The sequence below is a fragment of the Esox lucius genome, chromosome 7 (assembly GCF_011004845.1).
Source record: "Esox lucius isolate fEsoLuc1 chromosome 7, fEsoLuc1.pri, whole genome shotgun sequence".
In the NCBI taxonomy this organism is placed as follows: domain Eukaryota; kingdom Metazoa; phylum Chordata; class Actinopteri; order Esociformes; family Esocidae; genus Esox; species Esox lucius.
Window position 1 is genome coordinate 50,120,957 of NC_047575.1, and position 25,113 is coordinate 50,146,069.

The 25,113-nt window shown below is 43.6% G+C and overlaps 2 protein-coding genes across 8 annotated transcripts in view; both read right to left on the reverse strand.

Annotated features, from left to right (window-relative positions):
* Window positions 1-21,860, reverse strand: part of arhgap42a (Rho GTPase activating protein 42a) — a 55,166-nt gene extending 33,306 nt beyond the window's left edge. For both annotated transcript variants that reach the window (XR_002196569.3, XM_013132511.4), the window contains exons 1-11: window positions 21,521-21,860; window positions 20,914-21,009; window positions 18,341-18,402; window positions 15,704-15,775; window positions 8,572-8,673; window positions 6,851-6,961; window positions 5,896-6,000; window positions 4,191-4,320; window positions 2,125-2,216; window positions 1,368-1,477; window positions 415-493 (exon numbers count right to left, since the gene is read on the reverse strand). Coding sequence is in view for 1 of the 2 variants with exons in the window: in XM_013132511.4 (XP_012987965.1) it covers window positions 415-493; window positions 1,368-1,477; window positions 2,125-2,216; window positions 4,191-4,320; window positions 5,896-6,000; window positions 6,851-6,961; window positions 8,572-8,673; window positions 15,704-15,775; window positions 18,341-18,402; window positions 20,914-21,009; window positions 21,521-21,674 (1,113 nt within the window). In the remaining variant the exon portion in view is untranslated. The remainder of the gene's footprint in view (window positions 1-414; window positions 494-1,367; window positions 1,478-2,124; window positions 2,217-4,190; window positions 4,321-5,895; window positions 6,001-6,850; window positions 6,962-8,571; window positions 8,674-15,703; window positions 15,776-18,340; window positions 18,403-20,913; window positions 21,010-21,520) is intronic.
* Window positions 21,861-23,515: 1,655 nt separating this feature from the next.
* Window positions 23,516-25,113, reverse strand: part of LOC105006187 (protein NLRC3) — a 36,184-nt gene continuing 34,586 nt past the window's right edge. For 5 of the 6 annotated variants that reach the window (XM_029120987.2, XM_034293345.1, XM_029120985.2 and 2 more), the window contains one exon: window positions 23,516-25,075. In XM_029120987.2, the coding sequence (XP_028976820.1) occupies window positions 24,528-25,075 (548 nt within the window). In that variant the 3' untranslated portion in view covers window positions 23,516-24,527. The remainder of the gene's footprint in view (window positions 25,076-25,113) is intronic. The other variant, XM_034293347.1, reaches the window with a different exon arrangement.

A 25,113-nucleotide genomic window follows, 5' to 3' on the forward strand; every position in this document is an offset into this window, starting at 1 on the left:
AGTATAGTATTAGTAGGGTGGTATAATATGGAATTATAGTATTCGTAGGGTGGTATAATATGGCAGTATAGTATTCGTAGTGTGGTATTATATGGTAGTATAGTATTAGTAGGGTGGTATAATATGGCAGTATAGTATTCGTAGTGTGGTATTATATGGTAGTATAGTATTCGTAGGGTGGTATAATATGGTAGTATAGTATTCGTAGGGTGGTATAATATGGCAGTATAGTATTAGTAGTGTGGTATTATATGGTAGTATAGTATTAGTAGGGTGGTATAATATGGTAGTATAGTATTCATAGGGTGGTATAATATGGCAGTATAGTATTCGTAGTGTGGTAGTATATGGTAGTATAGTATTCGTAGGGTGGTATAATATGGTAGTATAGTATTAGTAGTGTGGTATTCTTACAGGTTCCTTCCCATCCATAGCTTCCAGCCACAGTCGTCTGTTGGACTCAGAGAGAGCCTGCAGAGTGATTATACCATGCCTACAGACAGAGGAAGAATGTCACCACCTGTCCACCCATCCATCCATCCATAACTCCCTCTACCTCCCTCCTTCCATCCATCCATAACTCCCTCCACCCCCCTCCCTCCATCCCTCCATCCTGACCTCCCTTTACCCATTCATAACTCCCTCCACCCCCCTCCCTCCCACCCTCCATCCATCCATCCATCCATCCATAACTCCCTCCACCTCCCTCCCTCCCTCCCTCCTGACCTCTCTCCATCCATCCATAACTCCCTCCACCTCCCTCCCTCCCTCCCTCCCTCCTGACCTCCTCCATCCATAACTCCCTCCACCTCCCTCCATCCATCCATAACTCCCTCCACCTCCCTCCTGACCTCCATCCATCATAACTCCCTCCACCTCCCTCCATCCATCCGTAACTCCCTCCACCCCCCTCCATCCATCCATCCATAACTCCCTCCCTCCCTCCACCTCCCTCCCTCCCTCCTGACCTCCATCCATCCATAACTCCCTCCCTCCCTCCTGACCTCCATCCATCCATCCATAACTCCCTCCCTCCCTCCTGACCTCCCTCCCTCAATCCACCCCCTCCCACCCTCCATAACTCCCTCTACCCACCTCCCTCCTGACCTCCCTCCCTCCATAACTCCCTCCCTCCCTCCCTCCTGACCTCCCTCCCTCCATAACTCCCTCCCTCCCTCCCTCCTGACCTCCATCCATCCATAACTCCCTCCCACCCTCCTGACCTCCCTCCCTCAATCCACCCCCTCCCACCCTCCATAACTCCCTCTACCCACCTCCCTCCTGACCTCCCTCCCTCCATAACTCCCTCTACCCACCTCCCTCCTGACCTCCCTCCCTCCTGGCCTCCCTGACTGCCTCTCTCTCACCTTTCCACCACCTCAATGTCAAAACAGAAGCGTTTGTCGATGGAGTCTGTCTTTCTCCGGACACAAGACCTCAGCCTGAAGACCTCTGATCCACTGCTCACCAGGCCGTTCTGTTGAAACACACAAACACACACGTGTACTTAGCAGTTTACCACTACCTCTAAAACAATTTACCCCTACCTCAAAATGTTTTTACCCCTACCTCTAAAACAATTTACCCCAATCTTAACTTCAATAATGCAACATTTATGCCTACATTTAATCTGTCCCTAAAGCCTAACCCTAAACCTAACCGGTATGGCCTAAACTTAACTCTAGCCCTAATCCTAATTGCAATTGTGCCCTAAACCTAAACCACAGAAAGAAATCCCCATTGGTTCGATTTTTCTGATTTAACCACAGTTAAGGGGCATTTATAATATAATTACTTTAACACGTTTTCCATTATTTTAATTATAATTATTGTATTTTAGGTCATCATGACAGCAATGACCAAGGAGAAAAACATCTACGCTCAGTGTCGGGAAGAAAGATATTTTAGCTCAATGGCTCTGGGATTCGACACATCAACCTTTTGGTTGCAGGCCACCGGTTCTACCCACCTGCTCTACCCACCTGGTCTACCAACCTGGTCTACCCACCTGGTCTACCCACCTGGTCTACCCACCTGCTCTACCCACCTGCTCTACCCACCTGCTCTACCTACCTGCTCTACCTACCTGCTCTACCTACACTTTGAGTTGCTAGGATAACTCACCTGTTTGGAGTCAGGGCTGCTTCTCATGGTGAACATCTTAGAGCCTTTCTCAAATGTACAGTAGTGTCTGCTCCAAGCACTGCCCAGAGCCCCTACAATACAATACATATTTATACACTTCACACATCTACAGACGGGTGACGAATTAAAGGAAAAACCTGGATAAATGAGTAACATAATGAATGCATTCGCAGCCGAGTGTGAAGCGGTGGGGATGAGAATCAGTACCTCCAAATCCGAGGCCATGGTCCTCAGTCGGAAAAGGGTGGCTTGCCCACTTCAGGTTGGTGGAGAGTGCCTGCCTCAAGTGGAGGAGTTTAAGTATCTAGGGGTCTTGTTCATGAGTGAGGGAAGGATGGAACAGGAGATTGACAGACGGATCGGTGCAGCTTCTGGTCAATCTACGGCCCTACTCTCACCTATGGTCATGAGCTTTGGGTCATGACCGAAAGGACAAGATCCCAGATACAGGTGGCCGAAATGAGCTTTGAGGGTGAGGGTGGCTGGGCGATCCCTAAGAGATAGGGTGAGAAGCTTGGTCACCCGGGAGGAGCTCAGAGTAAAGCCGCTGCTCCTCCACATAGAGAGGGGTCAGGCTGAGGTGGCTTGGGCATCCGTTTCCTTCCTGGGAAGGTGTTCCGGTCCCGTCCCACCCGGGAGGAGACCCCGGGGAAGACCTAGGACACGCTGGAGGGACTATGTCTCCCGGCTGGCCTGGGAACGCCTCTGTGTCCACCCGGAAGAGCTGGAGGAAGTGTCTGGGGAGAGGGAAGTCTGGGCATCTCTGCTTAGACTGCTGCCCCCGCGACCCGGCCCCGGATAAGCGGAAGAAGATGGATGTATGTATAATGAATGCAGATGCTTCCATACAGGTGTACAGCATGATACCTGCTGAGCAGGCCCAGTTGACCTTGATTGGATCAAGATTGCAAGAGGGAAGGATCCAAGTGACTTTGAAAGAGGGTTCATTATTGGGTCTCTTCCAGGATGACAATGCCCCCAACCACAGGGCACAAGGGGTCACTGAATGGTTTGAAGTATGAAACTGATGTGAATCACATGCTATGGCCTTCCCAGTCACCAGATCTCAACCCAAATGATGTACACATTGAAGCTGTTCTGGGAGCTTGTGGCCCAAAATCTTACTGAGACACTTAGATTGGCTTTCCCTTTCATTTGTCACCCATCTGTATAGTTCAGTACATATTTATACTAAAATATACAGCTCCGGCAAATACTAAGAGACCACTGCACATTTTTCTTTCATTTCCAAAAAAGTCGAAAAGAAAGGTTTTGAGTGAGGAACAGAAGGGTTAAAATAAAGAGACCACTACAAATTGAATGCTTCTGTTCCTCACTCAAAACTTTCCTTTTCAACTTTTTTGGAATGGAAAGAAAAAGGTGCAGTGGTCTCTTAATTTTTTCCGGAGCTGTAATACACATCTATACTAAAATACATATCTACATTAAAATACATTTTTTTTCTTAAATACAAATCGATACAAATCATCCTGATTGTAGAGAGAGCTGTCCAGCTGAAGGGACCAGGTGCTATAATGTGTCTATAATAATGTATTCAATAGAAGCCTGTGTCTATAATAATGTATTCAATAAAAGCCTGTGTCTATAATAATGTATTCAATAAAAGCCTGTGTCTATAATAATGTAATCAATAGAAGCCTGTGTTTATAATAGTGTATTCAATAGAAGCCTGTGTCTATAATAGTGTATTCAATAGAAGCCTGTGTTTATAATAGTGTAATCAATAGAAGCCTGTGCCTATAATAGTGTAATCAATAGAAGCCTGTGTTTATAATAGTGTATTCAATAGAAGCCTGTGTTTATAATAGTGTATTCAATAGAAGCCTGTGTCTATAATAGTGTATTCAATAGAAGCCTGTGTCTATAATAGTGTAATCAATAGAAGCTTGTGTCTATAATAGGGTAATGAATAGAAGCCTGTGTCTAAAATAGTGTATTCAATAGAAGCCTGTGTCAGTAATAGTGTATTCAATAGAAGCCTGTGTCTATAATAGTGTATTCAATAATCCAATGTGTTTCCTCACGTTTCTCCTGAATGTAGAGGTAGCCCTCCATGGTGAAGGGGCCAGGTGCTTTAATGTCTGGCTCTGCTGATCTAATCCTCTTCATCAAACGCTCCACCTCAGCACGGGTACTCTCAAAGTTATTACGGGTCTAAACACACACACACACGCACACACACACGTTTTACTACTGTAATTCCCTGTTTATAATCCGCACAGTGTATAAACTGCACCATTCTTTTAATAGTTTTATACAAACCCGAGTATTAACTGGACCCATATATTAACCACATTTGCCGGGAGAATTATGACTCGTACATACATCATACACTAATATTAAACATCTGTCCCAAAGCACTACCAAAATTAACCTTTTGACGAATAAAATGTGTTTTTGAAAACCCTGTAATGCCAGTTGTTTTAAATCTGCTACATTAATTTCTGAGACATCTACGTCGACAAGCAATCACCTGAGAAAAAACATTTTAAAAATGTTAACTTGTGTATTAGCCACACCCATGTATTAACCACACCCATGTATTAACCACACCCATGTATTAGCCACACCCATGTAATAACCACACCCATGTATTAACCGCTGTGGTTGAAAATGTTTTCAAAATCTGTAAATAAGCCATGGTTTATAAAAACAGGAAATTACGGTAAACTAATGAGAATTTAGGATCACAATTAAATTTAAATAGAAAAATGTATTGTGACTAAACCATAACCACACCCACCAAAACCCCAGTACAACCCACACAGTAACACAGCCCACCTGTATTAATTGACCCAGTCCAGATACAGCCCACCTATAATAATTGACCCTGTTGGACTAAACAAGGGAGAGTTTCTTAGCTACTTTGCTTCAGCATCCTACTTCGTGCTATTTGACATTTCAGTGTCTGTATAAGCACTCTGTGACAACTGCTGATGTGAAAATGGCTTTTTAAAATAACTGCAATAAACACACACAAACAAATACACAGAGACACATGTATTCCAATGGCACGTTGTGTTTGTTAATCCAAGTTTATCATTTTAAAAGGCACATTGATCATTAGAAAATACTTTTGCAATTAAGCTAGCACAGCTGAATGCTGTTGTGTTGATTAAAAGCAATAAAACTGGCCTTCTTTAGACTAGTTGAGCATACAGACACAGGGACACAAAGACACAGGGACACAAAGACACAGGGACACACGGACACAAAGACACACGGACACAGAGACACACGGACACAGGGACACAGAGACACAGGGACACAGGGACACAGGGACACAGAGACACAGAGACACAGGGACACAGGGACACACAGACACTGAGACACAGAGACACAGAGACACTGAGACACTGAGACACTGAGACACAGAGACACAGGGACACTGAGACACAGAGACACAGAGACACTGAGACACACGGACACAGAGACACAGAGACACTGAGACACAGAGACACAGAGACACTGAGACACTGAGACACACGGACACAGAGACACAGAGACACTGAGACACACGGACACTGAGACACTGAGACACACGGACACAGAGACACTGAGACACACGGACACAGAGACACACGGACACAGAGACACTGAGACACTGAGACACAGAGACACACGGACACAGAGACACTGAGACACACGGACACTGAGACACACGGACACAGAGACACACGGACACAGAGACACACGGACACAGAGACACACGGACACACACAGCCTTACGTTTTGCAGGTTGTATTGTAGCTGCTGTTTGTAGGGTCCAAACTCTGTGGCCAGCTCATATCCTTCATGGTAGAATGTGAAGAGTCCCTGGAGAAAGGCCAGGAGCTGAGGGAGAGACATGCTTACAGTAATTCTAGTAAAAATACAACATAATCACCAATTTGTTTCAAAATACAGCATTTGTAGCCTACACAAATCATTTACATTCCTTTTGACAATTTTGATAGAAAAGGGCTACATTTGATCCAGAGAATCAATAAAGCATTACTGGAACAGAAAATGAACAACATGATTTTCCATTGAAGCAACGTGTAAGAATTTTTCACTTTAAATTAAATGCTTCATTTCAGTTCTACATAATTATATTTAAACAGAAAGCAAATAAATAATGTTAATCTCTGGGTCAACCTTAAAGAAGCCCCACAGGAATATAGATGTGTGTTTATGTGTGTGTAATGGGTAAATTGTGGGTGTACTGGGTGTGTGTATGTGCATGTGTGCGTGTGTGTGCGGTGGGGTATGTGTTTGTGTTGAGGGTTTTTGCATGAGTCGTAACAAACTGATGTCAAATCCTGTCAGAGTGTTGTGTCTGTTTGTTAGATGTGTGTGTGCAGTGTGCCTGTGTTAGATGTGTGCATGTGGTGTGCCTGTGTTAGATGTGTGTGTGTCTGTGGTTTGTCCGTGTGTCAGGCGTGTGTGTGTGTGTGTGTAAAATGTGTGTTAGTTGTGTGTGTGTGTGTGTAAAATGTGTGTGTGTGTGTGTCTGTGTGTCAGATGTGTGTGTCTGTGTGTCAGGTGTGTGTGTGTGTGTAAAAGGTGTGTTAGTTGTGTGTGTGTATGGTGGGTGTGTGTTAGATTTGTGTGTGTGGTCTGTCTGTGTGTCAGGTTTGTGTGTGTGAATGTGTGTGTGAGTTAGATGTGTGACAGATGTGTGTTTCTGGTGTGTGTGTCTCACCGGCTCAACAAACTCAAATTTCTTCCTCTCCTGGACTTCCTGTATCTTGAAGACATACTGAAGAGAGGCATCATAGAACACCTGCTGCTCCCTGTTCACCTGGTTATCAGCCTGCACACACACACACGCACGCACGCACACACACACACACGCACGCACACACACACACGCACACACACGCACGCACGCACACACGCATGCACACACATACACACACACACACATACACTTCTGATGACTAACACCTAATAAATAAAAAGTCCTAACCCCAAAAACCCAAATCTAACCTAAATCCCTAAACCTAAGAGCTTAACCCTAAACCTTAACACGGCCCCTTTTGTACTACAAGGTTAAGATTTCAGGGTAAGGGTTTATGGGTAGGGTTTCAAGGTAGGGGTTTCAGGCTAAGGTGTCAGGGTAAGGTCTCAGGGTAAGGTGTTTCAGGGTAAGGGGTGTCAGGGTAAGGGGTGTCAGGGTAAGGTGTTAGGGTAAGGGGTGTCAGGGTAAGGTGTTTCAGGGTAAGGTGTTTCAGGGTAAGGTGTTAGGGTAAGGGGTGTCAGGGTAAGGTGTGTCAGGGTAATGGGTTTCAGGGTAAGGTGTCAGGGTAAGGGGTGTCAGGGTAAGGGGTGTCAGGGTAAGGGGTGTCAGGGTAAGGGGTGTCAGGGTAAGGTGTTAGGGTAAGGGGTTTCAGGGTAAGGGGTGTCAGGGTAAGGGGTGTCAGGGTAAGGGGTGTCAGGGTAAGGTGTTAGGGTAAGGGGTGTCAGGGTAAGGGGTGTCAGGGTAATGTGTTTCAGGGTAATGGGTTTCAGGGTAAGGTGTCAGGGTAAGGGGTGTCGGGGTAAGGGGTGTCAGGGTAAGGGGTGTCAGGGTAAGGGGTGTCAGGGTAAGGGGTGTCAGGGTAAGGTGTTAGGGTAAGGGGTGTCAGGGTAAGGTGTCAGGGTAAGGGGTGTCAGGGTAAGAGGTGTCAGGGTAAGGGGTGTCAGGTAAGGTGTGTCAGGTTAAGGGGTGTCAGGGTAAGGTGTGTCAGGGTAAGGTGTCAGGGTAAGGTGTCAGGGTAAGGTGTCAGGGTAAGGGGTTTCAGGGTAAGGGGTTTCAGGGTAAGGTGTGTCAGGGTAAGATGTGTCAGGGTAAGGGGTGTCAGGGTAAGGGATTTCAGGGTAAGGGGTGTCAGGGTAAGGTGTGTCAGGGTAAGGTGTTAGGGTAAGGGGTGTCAGGGTAAGGTGTCAGGGTAAGGGGTGTCAGGGTAAGAGGTGTCAGGGTAAGGGGTGTCAGGTAAGGTGTGTCAGGTTAAGGGGTGTCAGGGTAAGGTGTGTCAGGGTAAGGTGTCAGGGTAAGGTGTCAGGGTAAGGGGTTTCAGGGTAAGGTGTGTCTGGGTAAGGGGTTTCAGGGTAAGGAGTGTCAGGGTAAGGGGTTTCAGGGTAAGGGGTTTCAGGGTAAGGTGTGTCAGGGTAAGGTGTGTCAGGGTAAGGGATTTCAGGGTAAGGTGTGTCAGGGTAAGGTGTGGCAGGGTAAGGGGTGTCAGGGTAAGGGGTGTCAGGGTAAGGGGTTTCAGGGTAAGGTGTGTCAGGGTAAGGTGTGTCAGGGTAAGGGGTTATAGTTCGGAAAATCGTGAAGCCCTAGTTAGCATAGGCATAATCTATGTTAGGTTATTGAGGTTAGCGTAAGCTTTAAGGTTAAAGGTGTGTATGTGTGTGTGTGTGTGTGTGTGAGTATAACTTTACCTCCTGTAATAAGGTATCCTTCTTGCGAGGGGAAAGGCTGAGATGTTTCTCCAGAACAGAATAATACTTCTCTGTCTCCTTATCAAACTGTTTCTTACCTTCCTAGAAAAAAAGGGAAATAGAAAGAAAGTGAGAAAACTGACATCTTTGATCAATATTGATGGGTTGTTGATAAATGGACACAAGATTAAAAGTGCTGGTTGCCAGTTTTAATTGCACATGTATTGTGTACACTTACTATAATACAGTATATCCCCCTGAAACCACACTTCATTAATGGGTAACATCCGGTCCTAAGGACAATTTCTTCAAATAAATGATGTTTTTTGTTTTGTTTGCTTGTCAGTTAGGGTGCAAGGTGAATTTTCTCTCTATTTCGGTTTTTGACCTTTCAAGGAGTCATACACCAATCAGCCATAACATTATGACCACCTGTTTAATATTGTGTAGGTCCCCATTTTCCCACCAAAACAGCCCAATCCCATCGAGGCATGGACTCCACTAGACCTCTGAAGGTGTGCTGTGGTATCTGGCACCAAGACTTTAGCGGGAGATCCTTTAACTCCTTTAAGTTGCGAGGTGGGGCCTCCATGGATCTGACCTGTTTGTCGAGCACATCCCACAGATGCTCGATTGGATAGAGATCTGGGGAATTTGGAGGCCAAGTCAACACCTTGAATTCGTTGTTGTGTTCCTCAAACCCTTCCTGAACCATTTTTGCTTTGGGGCAGGGTGCATTATCTGCTGAAAGAGGCCAATGCCATCAGGGAATACCGTTGCCATGAAAGGGTGCACATACAGCTCTGGAACAAATGAAGAGACCACTGCACCTTTTTCTTTCCTTTCCAAAAAAGTCAAAAAGATTTTGAGTGAGGAAGAGAAGGGTTAAAATTAAGAGTTTCTTGAATTGAACGGTTCTTAAAATGAATTTCTTAAATTGAACTGTTCTGTTCCTCAATCAAAACTTTCCTGTTCAACTTTTTTGGAAAAGAAAGAAAAAGTGGTCTCTTAATTTTTTCCATAGCTGTAGTCTGCAACAATGCTTAGATAGGTGGTACGTGTCAAAGTAACATCCACATGAATGGCAGGACCCAAGGTATCCCAGCAGAACATTGCCCAAAACATCACACTGCCTCCGCCAGCTTGCCTCCTTCCCATAGTGCATCCTGGTCCCATGTGTTCTCCAGGTACGCGACACACACGCACCTGGCCATCCATGTGATGTAAAAGAAAACCAGGCCACCTTCTTCCATTGCTTCATGGTCCAGTTCTGATGCTCACATGCTCATTGTAGGCGCTTTAAGCAGTGGACGGGTCAGCAGGGCACCCGGACGGGTCGGCAGCAACCAGCCCCATACGCAACAAACCGTGATGCCCTGTGTGTTCGGACACCTTTCTACACTGCAAAAGATATATGGCTTATCAAGTATATTTATCTTATGTTCAGGTTAAAAACCCCACCATCCTTAAAATCAAGTATATGTATCTTATTTTCAGGTTAAAAACCCCACCATCCTTAAAATCATGTATATTTTTCTTATCAAGCTAGATTATACTGCTTGTTTTAAAAAAATAAACCTGGAAAATCGTGTCATTTGTCTTGTTGCATTGACAGATTATTTCACTTATTTCAAGCAAATATCTCCTCAAATATAGTTAAATTGTCTTGTTCCATTGGCAACGTTTTTGTAGTGTACCAGTACCAGCATGAAGTTTTTCAGCAATCGAACATCAACTTTGAGGACAGAATGTTCAATTGCTGCCTAATATATCCCACCCACTGACAGGGGCCATGATGACAAGATTATCAGTGTTATTCACTTGTCAGTGGTCACAATGTTATGGCAGATCGGTGTATGAACTGTGTGGCTTATGTATGGTTGAAAAAAGGTCTTGACCGACTGTTTTGTAAATTTCATGTTAGATGGGCAAATAAAAGTACTACCTACACAGCCACATGCTAGCTACAACTGTCATTTTAAGGGTTTATTGAAATGGGAAAGATTTGTTTTAGTGGAACATGAGAAATATTTAAAAATATACAATAATGTATGTCTTCTAATTTCTCTGTCTGTCTCTCTGTTTCTCTCTCCGTCTCCACCCCCAGGAAGTGGGCCTCTTTCAGAGGACTGTTGACACCAGACACCCCTTCACTCTGTATGGGAGTGAATGTGTGTGTGAGGGTGTGTGCGTGGGAGTGTGTGAGTGAACGTGTATGTTTCTGTCGGTCTCTTTTGGTGTGTTTGACTTATAACTCCCACAGAACAGAACCAGATACTCTCTTTTTGCCCCCCTCTCCGGCACCCCTCCTCCTCCTCACCCCCACAACTCCTTTCCACTCTCTCCTCCCCCCTCTTTCCCAGGCCCCTGTTCCTAACTAACAGACCTGCCAGACTTGGGGGTCAAGACAGAGTCCATCTTAGACTGACGCCATCATAGTTACAGATGCCATCTTAGTTACAGACAACAATTTAGTGCCAGACGCCATCTTAGTGCCAGACGCCATGTTAGTTACAGACGCCATCTTAGATACAGACACCATCTTAGTTACACACGCCATCTTAGATACACACTAGCTGGGCACAGTTAGTCGAATATTAGAATAAACAAAATTCGAGTACTTGTGTTAGGGTTAACAATCTAGTCTGTACATTTTATGTTTAACGTGTGTTCCAATGTTATTCTTGTCTGTTCGTTTTCACAGACTAGATTGTTAACTATATTGCCTTAAACATTTCAATGATTGCTTTTGTTGTGATAAAGAAAATCTGAGTGCTGCCAGCATAATATCCTGCTGCTAAAATAACGCTAATGAAGCCTCGTATGGCCATCACCAGGTGACTCTAACTGATTTTTTTGTCAAGTGAAAAGACGAGAGAATCGTGGAATCCACCAGAAATAGTCGCAATACTTTTTAACAGTAAGCAATTTTAGTTGAGGCTTACTAAAACGTAGTAAATTCTTAAATATCGTCGTCCTCACGTGAGAGGCACTGTCTTTAACCACAACGCCAAAGCACTACACCTTCCACAAGTAACAAGATACCATTCAGAATTGTGTTAAACTGTGTTAAACAGATGCATACCTTTGAAAATCCACCAGAAACAGTCGCTATATAACCGTAAAAAGTTTTATTTTAGGCTTACTATAACGTAGATACTAAAGGTTGTAGACAGCAGTGCTACTATCCGGAACAAATCTAAATGCATACTTTGTTTTGACTGTGAGGAGATTCGCTTGCAGGTCTGCTTCTCTAACCACTACACTATTTAACAAGGTCGGTTGGTCGGTCAGGAGACATTCGCTTTTCTAGAAAAAAATATACAACATCGTCTTTTGGCCTCAAACATCAGGGGGAGACGGATACTTTCTACATTTCACAAACAGAAAACGTTTACTGAGCCTTACAGTTTATTGCTTTCAAAAATAGACATTAATAGTTTATATTTATTAATTAAAAAAATGCTAAACCTGTGAACAGAAGAAAAATCTAAATCAAATCAATAGGCATGGGTTGATATTCAATATATCAATATCACCCATTGCCTTCAAAGCAGCACACATTCTTCCAGGTACATTTGCACACAGTTTTAGAAGGTACTTGGCAGGTAAATTGGCCCAAACATCTTGGTGAATTCAGTTGCTTCTCTCTCTTCATGTAATCCCTGACAGACTCAATGGTGTTGAGACTCTGAGGGGACCATACCATCACTTCCAAGACTCCTGGTTCTTCTTTATGCTGAAGATAGTTCTTCAGCAAGAATACATTTGGGGCCAATCAGATGCTTCCCTGATTGCATGTATTGCATGATGGGTAAGTATCTGCCTGTACTTCTCAGCATTGAGGAGACCATTCATTTCGACCAAATTCCCAACTCCATTTGCAGAAACACCCAAACTTGCAAGGAACCTCTACCAAGCTTCACTGTTTCCTGCAAACACTCATTTGTGTACAGCTTTCCGGCCCTACAGCCAACAAACTGCCTTCTGATGCAGACAAATAATTCAATATTCAATATTTTGACTCATCAGTCAAGAGTACTTGCTAGCATTTTCCTGTGTTTTCTTACATAGTAGAGTCGCTTGGCTGGGTTTCCATGTCGGAGGTCCTCCATGAAGTCTGCTTCTGAGCAGACTTTTCCAGACAGTAGATGGGTGTACCAGGGTCCCATTGTTTTCTGAGCTGATGGTACTACTGGACATCTTCAGATTGCGTAGGGAAGTAAGTATGTTGTGTCTTTCATCTGCTGCAGTAAGTTACCTTGACTGAATTACTGCGTCTATGGACTTCAACGTTGCCCGTTTCTTTGTCATTCTTCAAATATGGAAACCCGTGTGCCTTGAAATGTCTGCCCGGATGAGACCTTGCTGATGAAGTATAACTACCTTGTGTCATGTTGCTGTGCTCAGTCTTTCCATGGTGTATCACTTATTAACATGTCTATTTTCGGAAGCATTCTTACTTTAAAGTATTTTTTTTACACCTGCCTAGAACATTTGCACAGTCCTGTATGTGCTGTCAGTTGAAAGGAGACAGTTGTTGACCTAAACAGATCAGGTAAAGAATATGAAAAAACATGTAAGCAGTTGAAAAAAAACACTGCACAGACACTGCACTTGAACATTGCCAAACGTTATTGGAACGTCAGTTGGAGTCATGGGTTGTGGTAAAATGAGACATCATCGGCATGTTTGACGGCATACAAGGAAAAGCAACCAATACCCACACTAAAATAAAGTGGTGGATCATTACAGCTTTGGTACTAGAGGTACAGGTGCTTGTTAAGATCAATTAATTCCAATAGCAGAATATACTATCCCAAAACCTGGTTGCCTCTACTACGGAATTGACATTTGTCTGTGGACGAACCTTTCAACAAGGCAATGACTCCAAACATACATCAAAATCAATGCAGAAATGTCTTCAGGTCCACACAATGGCCATCTTGTCTCCGGACCTGAATCCAATTGAAAACCAGTGGTCTAAATTTAAGGCAATCCACAAGAGCAAACGTAAGACTATCAAGAATCTTGAAATGTGCTTCATGGAGGTCCAAGATCCCTCCAGTGTGCAACAACCTTGTCAGACTTTACTGTAACAGGCTCTTTACTGTAACAGGCTCTTTACTGTAACAGGTTGTAACACTGTGGCCCACTCCACAGAAGGTTTCAAGAAATATTGATTGTTTTTAAACAAAAATCCTACTACTCAATGCAATGCTTTCTGTTTGAGAAATGATTGTGTTATAATGAGACAATACGGCTCCCACTTGAGCCCAAAACAAACATTGTCTTTTTATTTTTTGCATTCACTTTTGCTGAGTTTCATTAAGGGTGCCCATACTTCTAGAGTTGACTGTACTTGCAAGTTTTGACTCATAGTATATTTTGTTAAGTTTCATTCAATCTATTACTGTAATTTTTAGCCACGTGCAGCAATGGCAGAAACAATATGTGCAATGCAGCCAGCTGGAGTGAAGCGATAAAAGCCTCCCAGCTCTCTGTAACGCATGACATAAGCCTTGCAGCTCCGTGTGACGGATGACATAAGCCTCGCAGCTCCTTGTGACGCATGACATAAGCCTTGCAGCTCCGTGTGATGCATGACATAAGCCTCACAGCTCCGTGTGACGCATGACATAAGCCTTGCAGCTCCATGTGACGCATGACATATGCCTCGCAGCTCCATGTGACGCATGACATAAGCCTCGCAGCTCCATGTGACGCATGACATAAGCCTCGCAGCTCCTTGTGACGCATGACATAAGCCTTGCAGCTCCGTGTGATGCATGACATAAGCCTCACAACTCCGTGTGACGCATGACATAAGCCTTGCAGCTCCGTGTGATGCATGACATAAGCCTCACAGCTCCGTGTGACGCATGACATAAGCCTTGCAGCTCCATGTGACGCATGACATATGCCTCGCAGCTCCATGTGACGCATGACATAAGCCTCGCAGCTCCATGTGACGCATGACATAAGCCTCGCAGCTCCTTGTGACGCATGACATAAGCCTTGCAGCTCCGTGTGATGCATGACATAAGCCTCACAGCTCCGTGTGACGCATGACATAAGCCTTGCAGCTCCATGTGACGCATGACATATGCCTCGCAGCTCCATGTGACGCATGACATAAGCCTCGCAGCTCTGTGTGACGCATAACATAAGCCTCGCAGCTCTGTGTGACGCATGACATAAGCTTCCATTCTCAGGTGAAAGGCTGCGTTTTGAACCCCAAGACAGATGCTATCTAAGGGTCACTACTGCAGTTTTCAAACCACTTTTAAAGACACACACTAACGTTCAATAGTTTTGTCCTTGTTTTCAAAAGAAAAGCACACTTTCTGTCCATTGAAATAACATGAAATTGATCAGAAATACAGTGTTAACATTGTTAATGTTAGAAATGAATATTCTAGCTGGAAACAGGTGAAATATTTTAGCTGGAAATTGTATATCTACATAGGCGTAAAGAGGACCATTATCAACAACCATCGGTCCTATGTTCCAATGGCACGTTGTGTTTGCTAATCCAAGTTTATCATATTAAAAGGCTAATTGCTCATTAGAAAACCCATTTGAAATTATGCTAGCACAGCTGAAAACTGTTGTGCTGATTTAAGAAGCACAAAACTGTCCTTCTTTAGACCAGTTGAGTATCTGGAGTATCAGCAATTGTGGGTTTGATTACAGGCTTAAAATGGCTAGAAAAAACGAACTTGTCAGTCTGAATTAGATGCAGTTTTTCTGGCCCTCATCAAAGACAACCATGTTGATCAAGAAAATACTCCTGTTGGTCTAACAGGTTGAAGTTGTTTGCTTAGAGAAGCAACTTCAGTTCTGTATGAGCCAGGAAACAATTTCTGCAGCGAAATTCTGAGTGGTCTTCATTTTGCAGTACCAGTATATAGAACTGTAACATTGCAAACGCAGTCTGTCTTGCTATGGGAACGACAGCCATCTTGAGAGCAACTTCTTTCATCCAGACTAAAATCAAAACGGAAACTGGCAGACCCCTGGAAGATTAAAACAACTGCGTGGTCCCATAAGTTCAAAGAGAATGGTGTATGTTTGTAGCCATTCATACCCACACTTCCCCAATGTAGCACCCTAAACACAGCAAACATACCTTCACAGCTCCAATTTGTTCTATCCTAAACTTCTCCAAAGGGGATATCAACAGATCATCTGCATTTTGGATCTGCGAAGAGAAAAACATTAAACAACAAGAACAAATACACCACTCTGATTCACCGTTCTAGATCACTATTCTAGCATAGAACCCCCTATTATCGGCATATCCAATAGCATCTTCTAGTACAGAGCAATCCTTATATGTAGTTATTAGTGACATAAAAATGTTAGCTAGCACGTCATCAAAAAGCAATGGTAGTAATGTCCGATAACAGGGGGACATTCGCAAATAACTGGATCTATGAACCTTTTCCACAGGTCCAGGATGGCAGTTGGTAGTTAGATTTGCTTCAGTCAGGATAAACGGCTTTGGTTAACACCATCAGTCAATAGCTAAGGTTTGGTTTATGGATCAGTATTCATGAATAATAAAAAAGAAATCAAAAGATTTCTCTAGTGACCACCATTTACACATAGTGACCACTATTTGGTAAATCCTGGTTACAGGGTAAATACAGGTATGTTTAGGTTTCACCAAGGTAGTGGTAGACGGGGTACAGGGTAGATACAGATGTGTTAAGGGTTTACTAGGGTAGTGGTAGACTGGGTACAGGGTAGATACAGATGTGTTAAGGGTTCACTAGGGTAGTGGTAGACTGGTTACAGGGTAGATACAGATGTGTTAAGGGTTCACTAGGGTAGTGGTAGACGGGGTACAGGGTAGATACAGTAGATACAGATGTGTTAAGGGTTCACTAGGGTGGTGGTAGACGGGGTACAGGGTAGATACAGATGTGTTAAGGGTTCACTAGGGTAGTGGTAGACTGGGTACAGGGTAGATACAGATGTGTTAAGGATTCACTAGGGTGGTGGTAGACGGGGTACAGGGTAGATACAGTAGATACAGATGTGTTAAGGGTTCACTAGGGTAGTGGTAGACTGGGTACAGGGTAGATACAGATGTGTTAAGGGTTCACTAGGGTAGTGGTAGACGGGGTACAGGGTAGATACAGATGTGTTAAGGATTCACTAGGGTGGTGGTAGACGGGGTACAGGGTAGATACAGTAGATACAGATGTGTTAAGAGTTCACTAGGGTAGTGGTAGACGGGGTACAGGGTAGATACAGTAGATACAGATGTGTTAAGGGTTCACTAAGGTGGTGGTAGACGGGGTACAGAGTAGATACAAATGTGTTAAGGGTTCACTAGGGTAGTGGTAGACGGGGTACAGGGTAGATACAGTAGATACAGATGTGTTAAGGGTTCACTAGGGTGGTGGTAGACGGGGTACAGGGTAGATACAGATGTGTTAAGGGTTCATTAGGGTGGTGGTAGATGGGGTACAGGGTAGATACAGTATATACAGATGTGTTAAGGGTTCACTAGGGTAGTGGTAGACTGGGTACAGGGTAGATACAGTATATACAGATGTGTTAAGGGTTCACTATGGAAATGGTAGACGGGGTACAGGGTAGATACAGATGTGTTAAGGGTTCACTAGGGTAGTGGTAGACTGGGTACAAGGTATATACAGATGTGTTAAGGGTTCACTAGGGTAGTGGTAGACGGGGTACAGGGTAGATACAGTATATACAGATGTGTTAAGGGTTCACTATGGAAATGGTAGACAGGGTACAGGGTAGATACAGATGTGTTAAGGGTTCACTAGGGTAGTGGTAGACTGGGTACAGGGTATATACAGATGTGTTAAGGGTTCACTAGGGTAGTGGTAGACGGTGTACAGGCTAGATACAGTATATACAGATGTGTTAAGGGTTCACTAGGGTAGTGGTAGACTGGGTACAGGGTATATACAGATGTGTTAAGGGTTCACTAGGGTAGTGGTAGACTGGGTACAGGGTAGAGACATGTAATTCCAGGCAGTGAAGTAGAACTATTTAGGAAGTTGCTTCATTAACAGTGGAATAATGACACTATTATATGCAGGGCGGCAAAGCTCCTCTAAAGAACACACACACACACAGACAAAACACAAAACACATGCAGACAAAACAACACACCAAACACACATTGTGTGTGTGGGTGTTTCAATGTGTGTTTGGTGTGTTGTTTTGTCTGTGTGTGTGTAAGTGTGTGTGTGTTTCACAGATAAAAAAAAACCACAAAAAAAACACATTGAAACACACACACAGACAAAAAACACACAAAACACACACATTGAATCACACACAGACAAATCCACACACAAAATGCATGCACAGTCAGACACACAAATTCACACATATTCTTTAAATAAACTTTCCCAGGATTTCTAGACTCTGGGTCCCCAAGGACAACTGGCAGAAATAAGTTCCACATGCTTTCTCTGAGCAACGACCTCGGACACACACAAACACACACACACACAGCACAGCAGAACATTTTCTATTCACTAAACTTACAGTATATAATGTACTATACTTTCTAGATATGTTGGTTGTATTTTGTTGTGTGCTAAATACAGAACCTCTTTAAAAACATAAATAACATAAATAATTATGTTCTACTCACCAAAACAAGGCCATATTATTAATATTACCCAGGGTGCTTTGCAGGTCATTTATGTTGTGGTCATTCAGCAGACACTTAACCACAGTGACATACATTTAGTTAACAACTGTGTGATCTTACCAGGCGACTTCTTTCTTCCTCCATAGTATTCAACAGCTGAGAGAACTCCTTCAGAGACTGGGCTAGAGACAGACAGACAGGTTAGGCAGACAGACAGGTTAGTCAGACAGACAGCAGAACACCTTCAGAGACTGGGCTAGAGACAGACAGACAGGTTATACAGACCGAAAGCAGAACTCCTTCAGACACTGGGCAGGAGACAGACAGGTTACGCATACCGAGAGTTTAGGCAGGCCGAAAGGTTAGGCAGACAGACAAGTTACGCAAACCGACAGGATAGACAGACAGACAGGTTTGACAGACAGACAGGTTAGACTTCCCGACAGGACAGACAGACAGGATAGACAGACAGACAGGATGGATAGACAGACAGACAGGTTAGACAGACAGAAAGACAGGATAGACAGACAGAAAGACAGGATAGACAGACAGGATAGACAGACAAAAATATAGTATAGACAGATAGGTTTGACATACCGACAGGTTACACAGACAAACAGACAGACAGGTTAGACAGACAGACAGGTTAGACAGACAGACATACAGACTGGGCTGAAGACATAATTATATCAGGCAAATCCCCAGGTATCCCTGTTCACTCCTCAATGTCTGCCTACCCAATAGAATGCTGCCCTCTGGTAGAAACCTTACGGGCCAGTTACAAAGTAAACACTTCCTTTGGCCGTCATTGTTTTCAGTTCTACGCTGCCAATGACCGGTACAAACTAGAAAATACTCTCATATTCGACACCTTCACCCATTCTTAAAAAACACATCAAAATTGCTACCTAAACACTACATCTGCTAAGTCCCTCAATTTGATTGGATGGGGCAAATATGATGTACAGTATCTCACAAAAGTGAGTACACCCCTCACATTTTTGTAAATATTTGATTATATCTGTTCAGGTGACAAAACTGAAGAAATGACACTTTGCTACAATTTAAAGAAGTGAGTGTACAGCTTGTATAACAGTGTACATTTGCTGTCCCCTCAAAATAACACAACACACAGCCATTAATGTCTAAAATTCACATTCTCCACCATACAATCACATTTGCCACCATTCAATCACATTAACCATCATACAATCACATTAACCACTCTGACACCACCTCCACTGGGACACCACCTTCACAGTGACACCACCTTCACAGTGACACCACCTCTACTGGGACACTACCTTCACAGTGACACCACCTCCACTTTGACACCACCACCACTGGGACACCACCTTCACATTGACACCACCTTCACAGTGACACCACTTCAACCGTGACACCACCTTCACCGTGACACTGCCTACACTGTGACACCACCTTCACCGTGACATCGCCTACACTGTGACACCACCTTCACCGTGACATCGCCTACACTGTGACACCACTTCAACCGTGACACCACCTACACCCTGACACAATCACCACCCTGATACCACCTTCACCCTGATACCACCTCCACCATGACACTGCCGCCACCATGACACTGCCTCCACCATGACACTGCCTCCACCATGACACTGCCTCCACCAGGACACTACCTCCACTATGTAACTGCCTCCACCAGGACACTACCTCCACCAGGACACTACCTCCACCAAGACACTGCCTCCACCATGACACTACCTCCACCATGTAACTGCCTCCACCAGGACACTGCCTCCACCAGGACACTGCCTCCACCTTGCTTCACAGATGGTGGTGGAATGTTCTGGATAATCTGCAGGTCATTTTTCTCTTCCCACTTAAATAAAGGTTCCTCATCAACTCATCTGTCCATGATACTCTGTTCCAAAACTGTACTTCAGATCTCTGTAATTTTTAGCAAAGTCAGAATTCTGTCTTTGGTGCTGAAAAAAGTATTCTGTGAAAAGTAGGTTGTGACATTTTCAGCCCAGCAGGAGGTCATTGGTGATTTCACTGGCTGATCATAGGATTGTTCATCACAGCTCTGGTCAATATTCTGTCATCAACTGCTGCTGTTTTTCTTATCTTTGCAAAAGCAAAGGACAGAACTGAGACGACACATTCACAGCTCTTAAACGTGTGAACAATCAATGCAACAGGAAACACCACCACACTCTGACAAGCTGTTATTCTTGGTTGGAAAAACCTATAAGTGTTGAAACTATCAGAAATTAAGTGACATTTTGTACATTTGTCTCGTATTCATCTTTTAATCGTATTGTCATATGTCTTACAGTATTTTCATTTGCGTTTTGCTTTCCAGCAAAAATACCAATTTTGAATTTACTGTCCCAATAGTTTTGGAGGTCACTGTATGTTCCAAAACAGTACTTAACAGCAAGAAACACATTGGTGGTGAAACACTTGTGGTGGAGAAGTTCATCAGAACAAGCTTACCTACATTGATCTCTTTATAAGGGAAACAACCACACAGCTTAGTTGTAAGTGAATAATAATCAAGTTATTCATTAACTAGGAAGTCGGTGCTGGAAAGACCATAAAAATAATGATCGTAAAACATGAAAAGCTGTTATATCTATGTTGATGTCTTTATTATGGCATTCCTATGAGGATGAAAAACAGTTGCATATACCATTCCACCATACCTATGTTGATCTCATCGTCTGTCTCTGCATCTCCAATACACTCAAACTGGAACTCTTGAAGTGACTGTGAAAACTTCTCAACCGCCTGAGACAAACCTAATGGGAAAGAGAGGAAGGAGACAGAGGGGGAGGAAAGGAGAGAGATGAAAGGAGAGAACAAATAATAGTCTATTGCCAATGTTATAGTTCTCAGCAGACATTTGAACTCGTGAAAAGAGAACAGCTCTTTTTCAAAAAATCAGTGGGAACAGACCCAATTGCAGTGTCATGTAATAACATACTCTGTAAGGTGAGAGCAATGGCCAATGAGATGTACAACTGCCTTGAGCTGTAAGGTGTGTGTGGTAGGGGGTTATTGCTTTTTACATAATACCGCAGGTACAATAAGTTATGTTGCCTTAGGACTGAAAGGCAGAGAGACAAACGTCTGTTTAGTAAACAAACACCACACTGTGCATGTAGCATACGAAGAAGGGAGGTCTCCAATTCTAAAGTTTGATAGAAATTGCTAAGAAATAGCTGGTTATTTATCTAAACGAAAATGTCATTCACACCCACAATAAGCTACTAATAACCTACTAATACTACGTACACAAATATAACATACCTCTCAGCGCGGATATGAGCATGTTTCCGTCTTTAATTATGTGTTTGATGAATCGGTTGGTCCGTTCAAGTTCTATTTCGTGACACCGAAGCCGTTCTCTAAACTCCGGGCTGTCCAGGAAAGAATCACTGAACTCTAGCGTCGGGAGACCCATGATCGGATCTGACCGCTTTAGCCTACACACGATTTAAAAAAAAAATGGATACAGTTATTATATAATTTGAGATGGATTTACTGATCTGGAGTTTTCCTCTCTGTGGATAAATCGTCGATTTCACTACTTTCGCAACCACTTTTTTCGCTTTCTGATACGCTTTCTATTATTCCCTCTCTCTCCACACTTCCGGGATCTATTATATATGGTCAGAGATTTTGGTTTCCTATCGTGAGTGGTGCGTTGAACAGGATACAACGTTGTGGAACGTTCTGGTACAATATGCTTAGTGAATACCTACATGTCATGGAATTGGTATCTCAACGTTTAAGAACGTTTAGCATGTGTGGCCATGTCTAAGAGAAGAGCAGCCCTCTGGTAGTTTCCATGGAGACGGGAGACTCCTGCTGGATCCAGCTGAAAACACATGGGCTGGTTGTAACACTACATATTTACACGCTTTCTTTTCCCAGAACCATCTTGCGTAATTCCCTGCCTAAATTATATAAATTCAGTTAACAATATTCTACAATATATAATCAGCATCTTACCTGTGCTACGAAGGTAAAAATAAACACAAATATAGTTGCTAATTTTAATAGGCAGTTGCTGATTATTTTAAATTAAGGTCAAATTAGACTTCCAGAAACGCAAACCATTAAACTGGTGTCAATTTGTAGTTTGCCAATATGCTAGAGTTAGGGAATAATACTACATTTCACTTCATAACGCTTTTTAAACATTTACCAGGAGAGGACAGGCAGAGACAACTAACATGTTAGTCCAATCACAACTATTGTTTCATTAACCTATAGTAGCTTAAACATATCACCATATCAAACAAGGCCAATGGAACATATCATAGGCTAATGTTTCGCTTACAATGTTGATATCGCCTTCTATTAGGCCTGTTTATTAACATTTTAAGTGCAGCGTTGTAGCGTGCAGTACGGAAACGTGACATTTCCGAAATGGAAAATGCATATTGCACACACATTATTGTTCACGCAGTTTAATTGACATGGATGGAAATATCAGTTCGAAATGTAAGAACGAGGGGAGAACAGAAGATTAAAAAACATTTTGATAGTTAACTAATTAGGGTATACCCACGTCCCAGGCACCACACCACGGTGTGTTCCTGAGAGTTGTTATAGAAATGTCTTGAACTGATGTATTTTTAGTTCTATAAATGTATAAAGGAGTTACTGGTTAAGGTATTGAGTAAATGGGGAAGTACTGAGTCCACATGTTTAGGTGGGAAAAGCAATGTGGGGAAGGGGATCTGGTCACTGTTTACAGGATAGAGGAAGACACACAACTCTGGGGCAGGAAGGGATACAAGAACATGTGTTGTCTTGACAGGATGAATATGCAGATTCTAACTCCACCCATTCTTGTATAAATATTGAATGTATTTCCAACTGCCCTCAGAGATGTTTCACGGTTTATTCTTTAAGCTTTGATTACTCTCTCCTGGCAAGAAATAAACTGCTCATTGTGCCATGGGAATTTTGTCTCTGTACCTACTTCCAAAAGGGTTCTAATCGATAGAATTGCTAGCACAGCATATACAGTTGTGCTCAAAGGTTTGCATACCCTTGGAGAATTGGTAATATATGTACCATTTGTAAAGAAAACATGAGTGAGCAGGCAAAACACACATCTTTTATTTCTTATGGGATTCACATTCAACTGCAACAGAATGGCACAACATGGCAACAAAGACATTTTTTTACTGATCCCTGTTCAAAAGTCTGCATACCTTTAGTTCGTCTTTACAAAATGCCTCCAGGTCATGCAAAGTCCTTGGCATGAACTGCACGTTTGAGATCTCCCCAGAGTGGCTTGATGACATCTTGCCATCAATTTTCACAAGATTCCCTGTGCCTTTAGAGCTCACACACCCCCAAAACAGAGGCAGCATGCATGTACAGTAAGACACAATAATCTGCACTGATTATCTAACTGTGGCGCAGTTAATCAGAATGCTCTCAACTGTGCAGCGGTTCACAAGGATCCTGCAAAGTAGGCAGCCTCCTCAGACAAACTCCATGATCTGGGGAACAGGCTCCTCAGACAAACTCCATGACCTAGGGAACAGCCCGCAGGATCAGGGTGGAGGGGGCTCAGCACACAGCCTTGTGGAACACCAGTGTTCAGGATCAGGGTGGAGGAGGGGAAGTTGTCTAACCTGACAGACTGGGGTCTGTTGGTTTGGAAGTCCAGAGTTCAGTTGCAGATAGAGGGGCTGATCCCCAGGTCATGGAGTTTGTTGACCAGCCTAGAGGGGATGACCGTGTTGAATGCTGAACTATGAAGTCAATGTATAGCATTCTCACATACTCCTGAGGCTTCACACTACTCATCATTCAAAGACACGATTCGCCTTTCCACTAAACCCTCCCTGACTAGCACTAAAAGCTCAGCTTTAAGGGCCTGCTTAGGGGCGGGGAGCTGATAATGGTCAGCTATGGCGTAAAGGTCTACCTTCTGCAGACCTACCAACCAATCAACCGAGGGCGCTTCAATGAACATGGAGACAGCAGGGGCAGACATTTTGTAGACAGCAAACTACTGAACACAAACAAGTAACTATACAGCTATACAAGTCACCCAAACTCACAATGCTTTCCACCACGCCTTAATCACCTAACCACAGAGAGCCCAGACCAGCGGGGTACTGTGGATTTATAATCCCGGACGAGCCTCCACCATATTTTACGAACGCCTACTGGGAGAGGGAATGCAGCATCCTACTGCATGTAAACTTCCCATGGAATGGGAAAATGGATGGATAAAATCAAAGGTATGAATAAAAAATAAACAGTAGCACACCACCTTCACACCACGCTATTCCACCTGACACAGAGACACAGAGCCAAAAGTCTCAAAACCAGGGTAAAGGGGCTCAGAGAAGGTGAAGTGAAACGTGTGCAGGTGGGTCAGTGTGTCAGAGGAGACGCTGTAGAAGGACAGAGTGCCGGCCGGGCAGTCCAGATATACTCCTACTCTGTTTGACAGAGAGGAGGGGACAGGTAGGTTGGTGACATCATTTCTGTGCCAGACACAGAACTTCTGATATGAGCAGTCCAGACTGTAGGATGTTGCGCTGCTGTGTCCAATCCGACTGTCATTAAAAATGAGACCGTATGAATCTTCTTTCCTCATGATGCTTTTATAGGTCACTCCTATATGAGCCCCATTCCCGCTGAACTCTACCTCCCAGTAAGAACGGCCAGTCAGACCCTCTTTACACAACACCTGTTCATGGTCCACAAATCTGTCAGGGTGATCAGGAGACTGCTGATCCACTCCAACCCATGCCACCTTCCTGTTCTCCTCAGACAGAGACAGATGTCTGTGTGCTGTATTTGGATCCAGCGTCAGCTTACAGGCATCTGAGGGAAAGCAAAAACAATACACACAAATTATTATT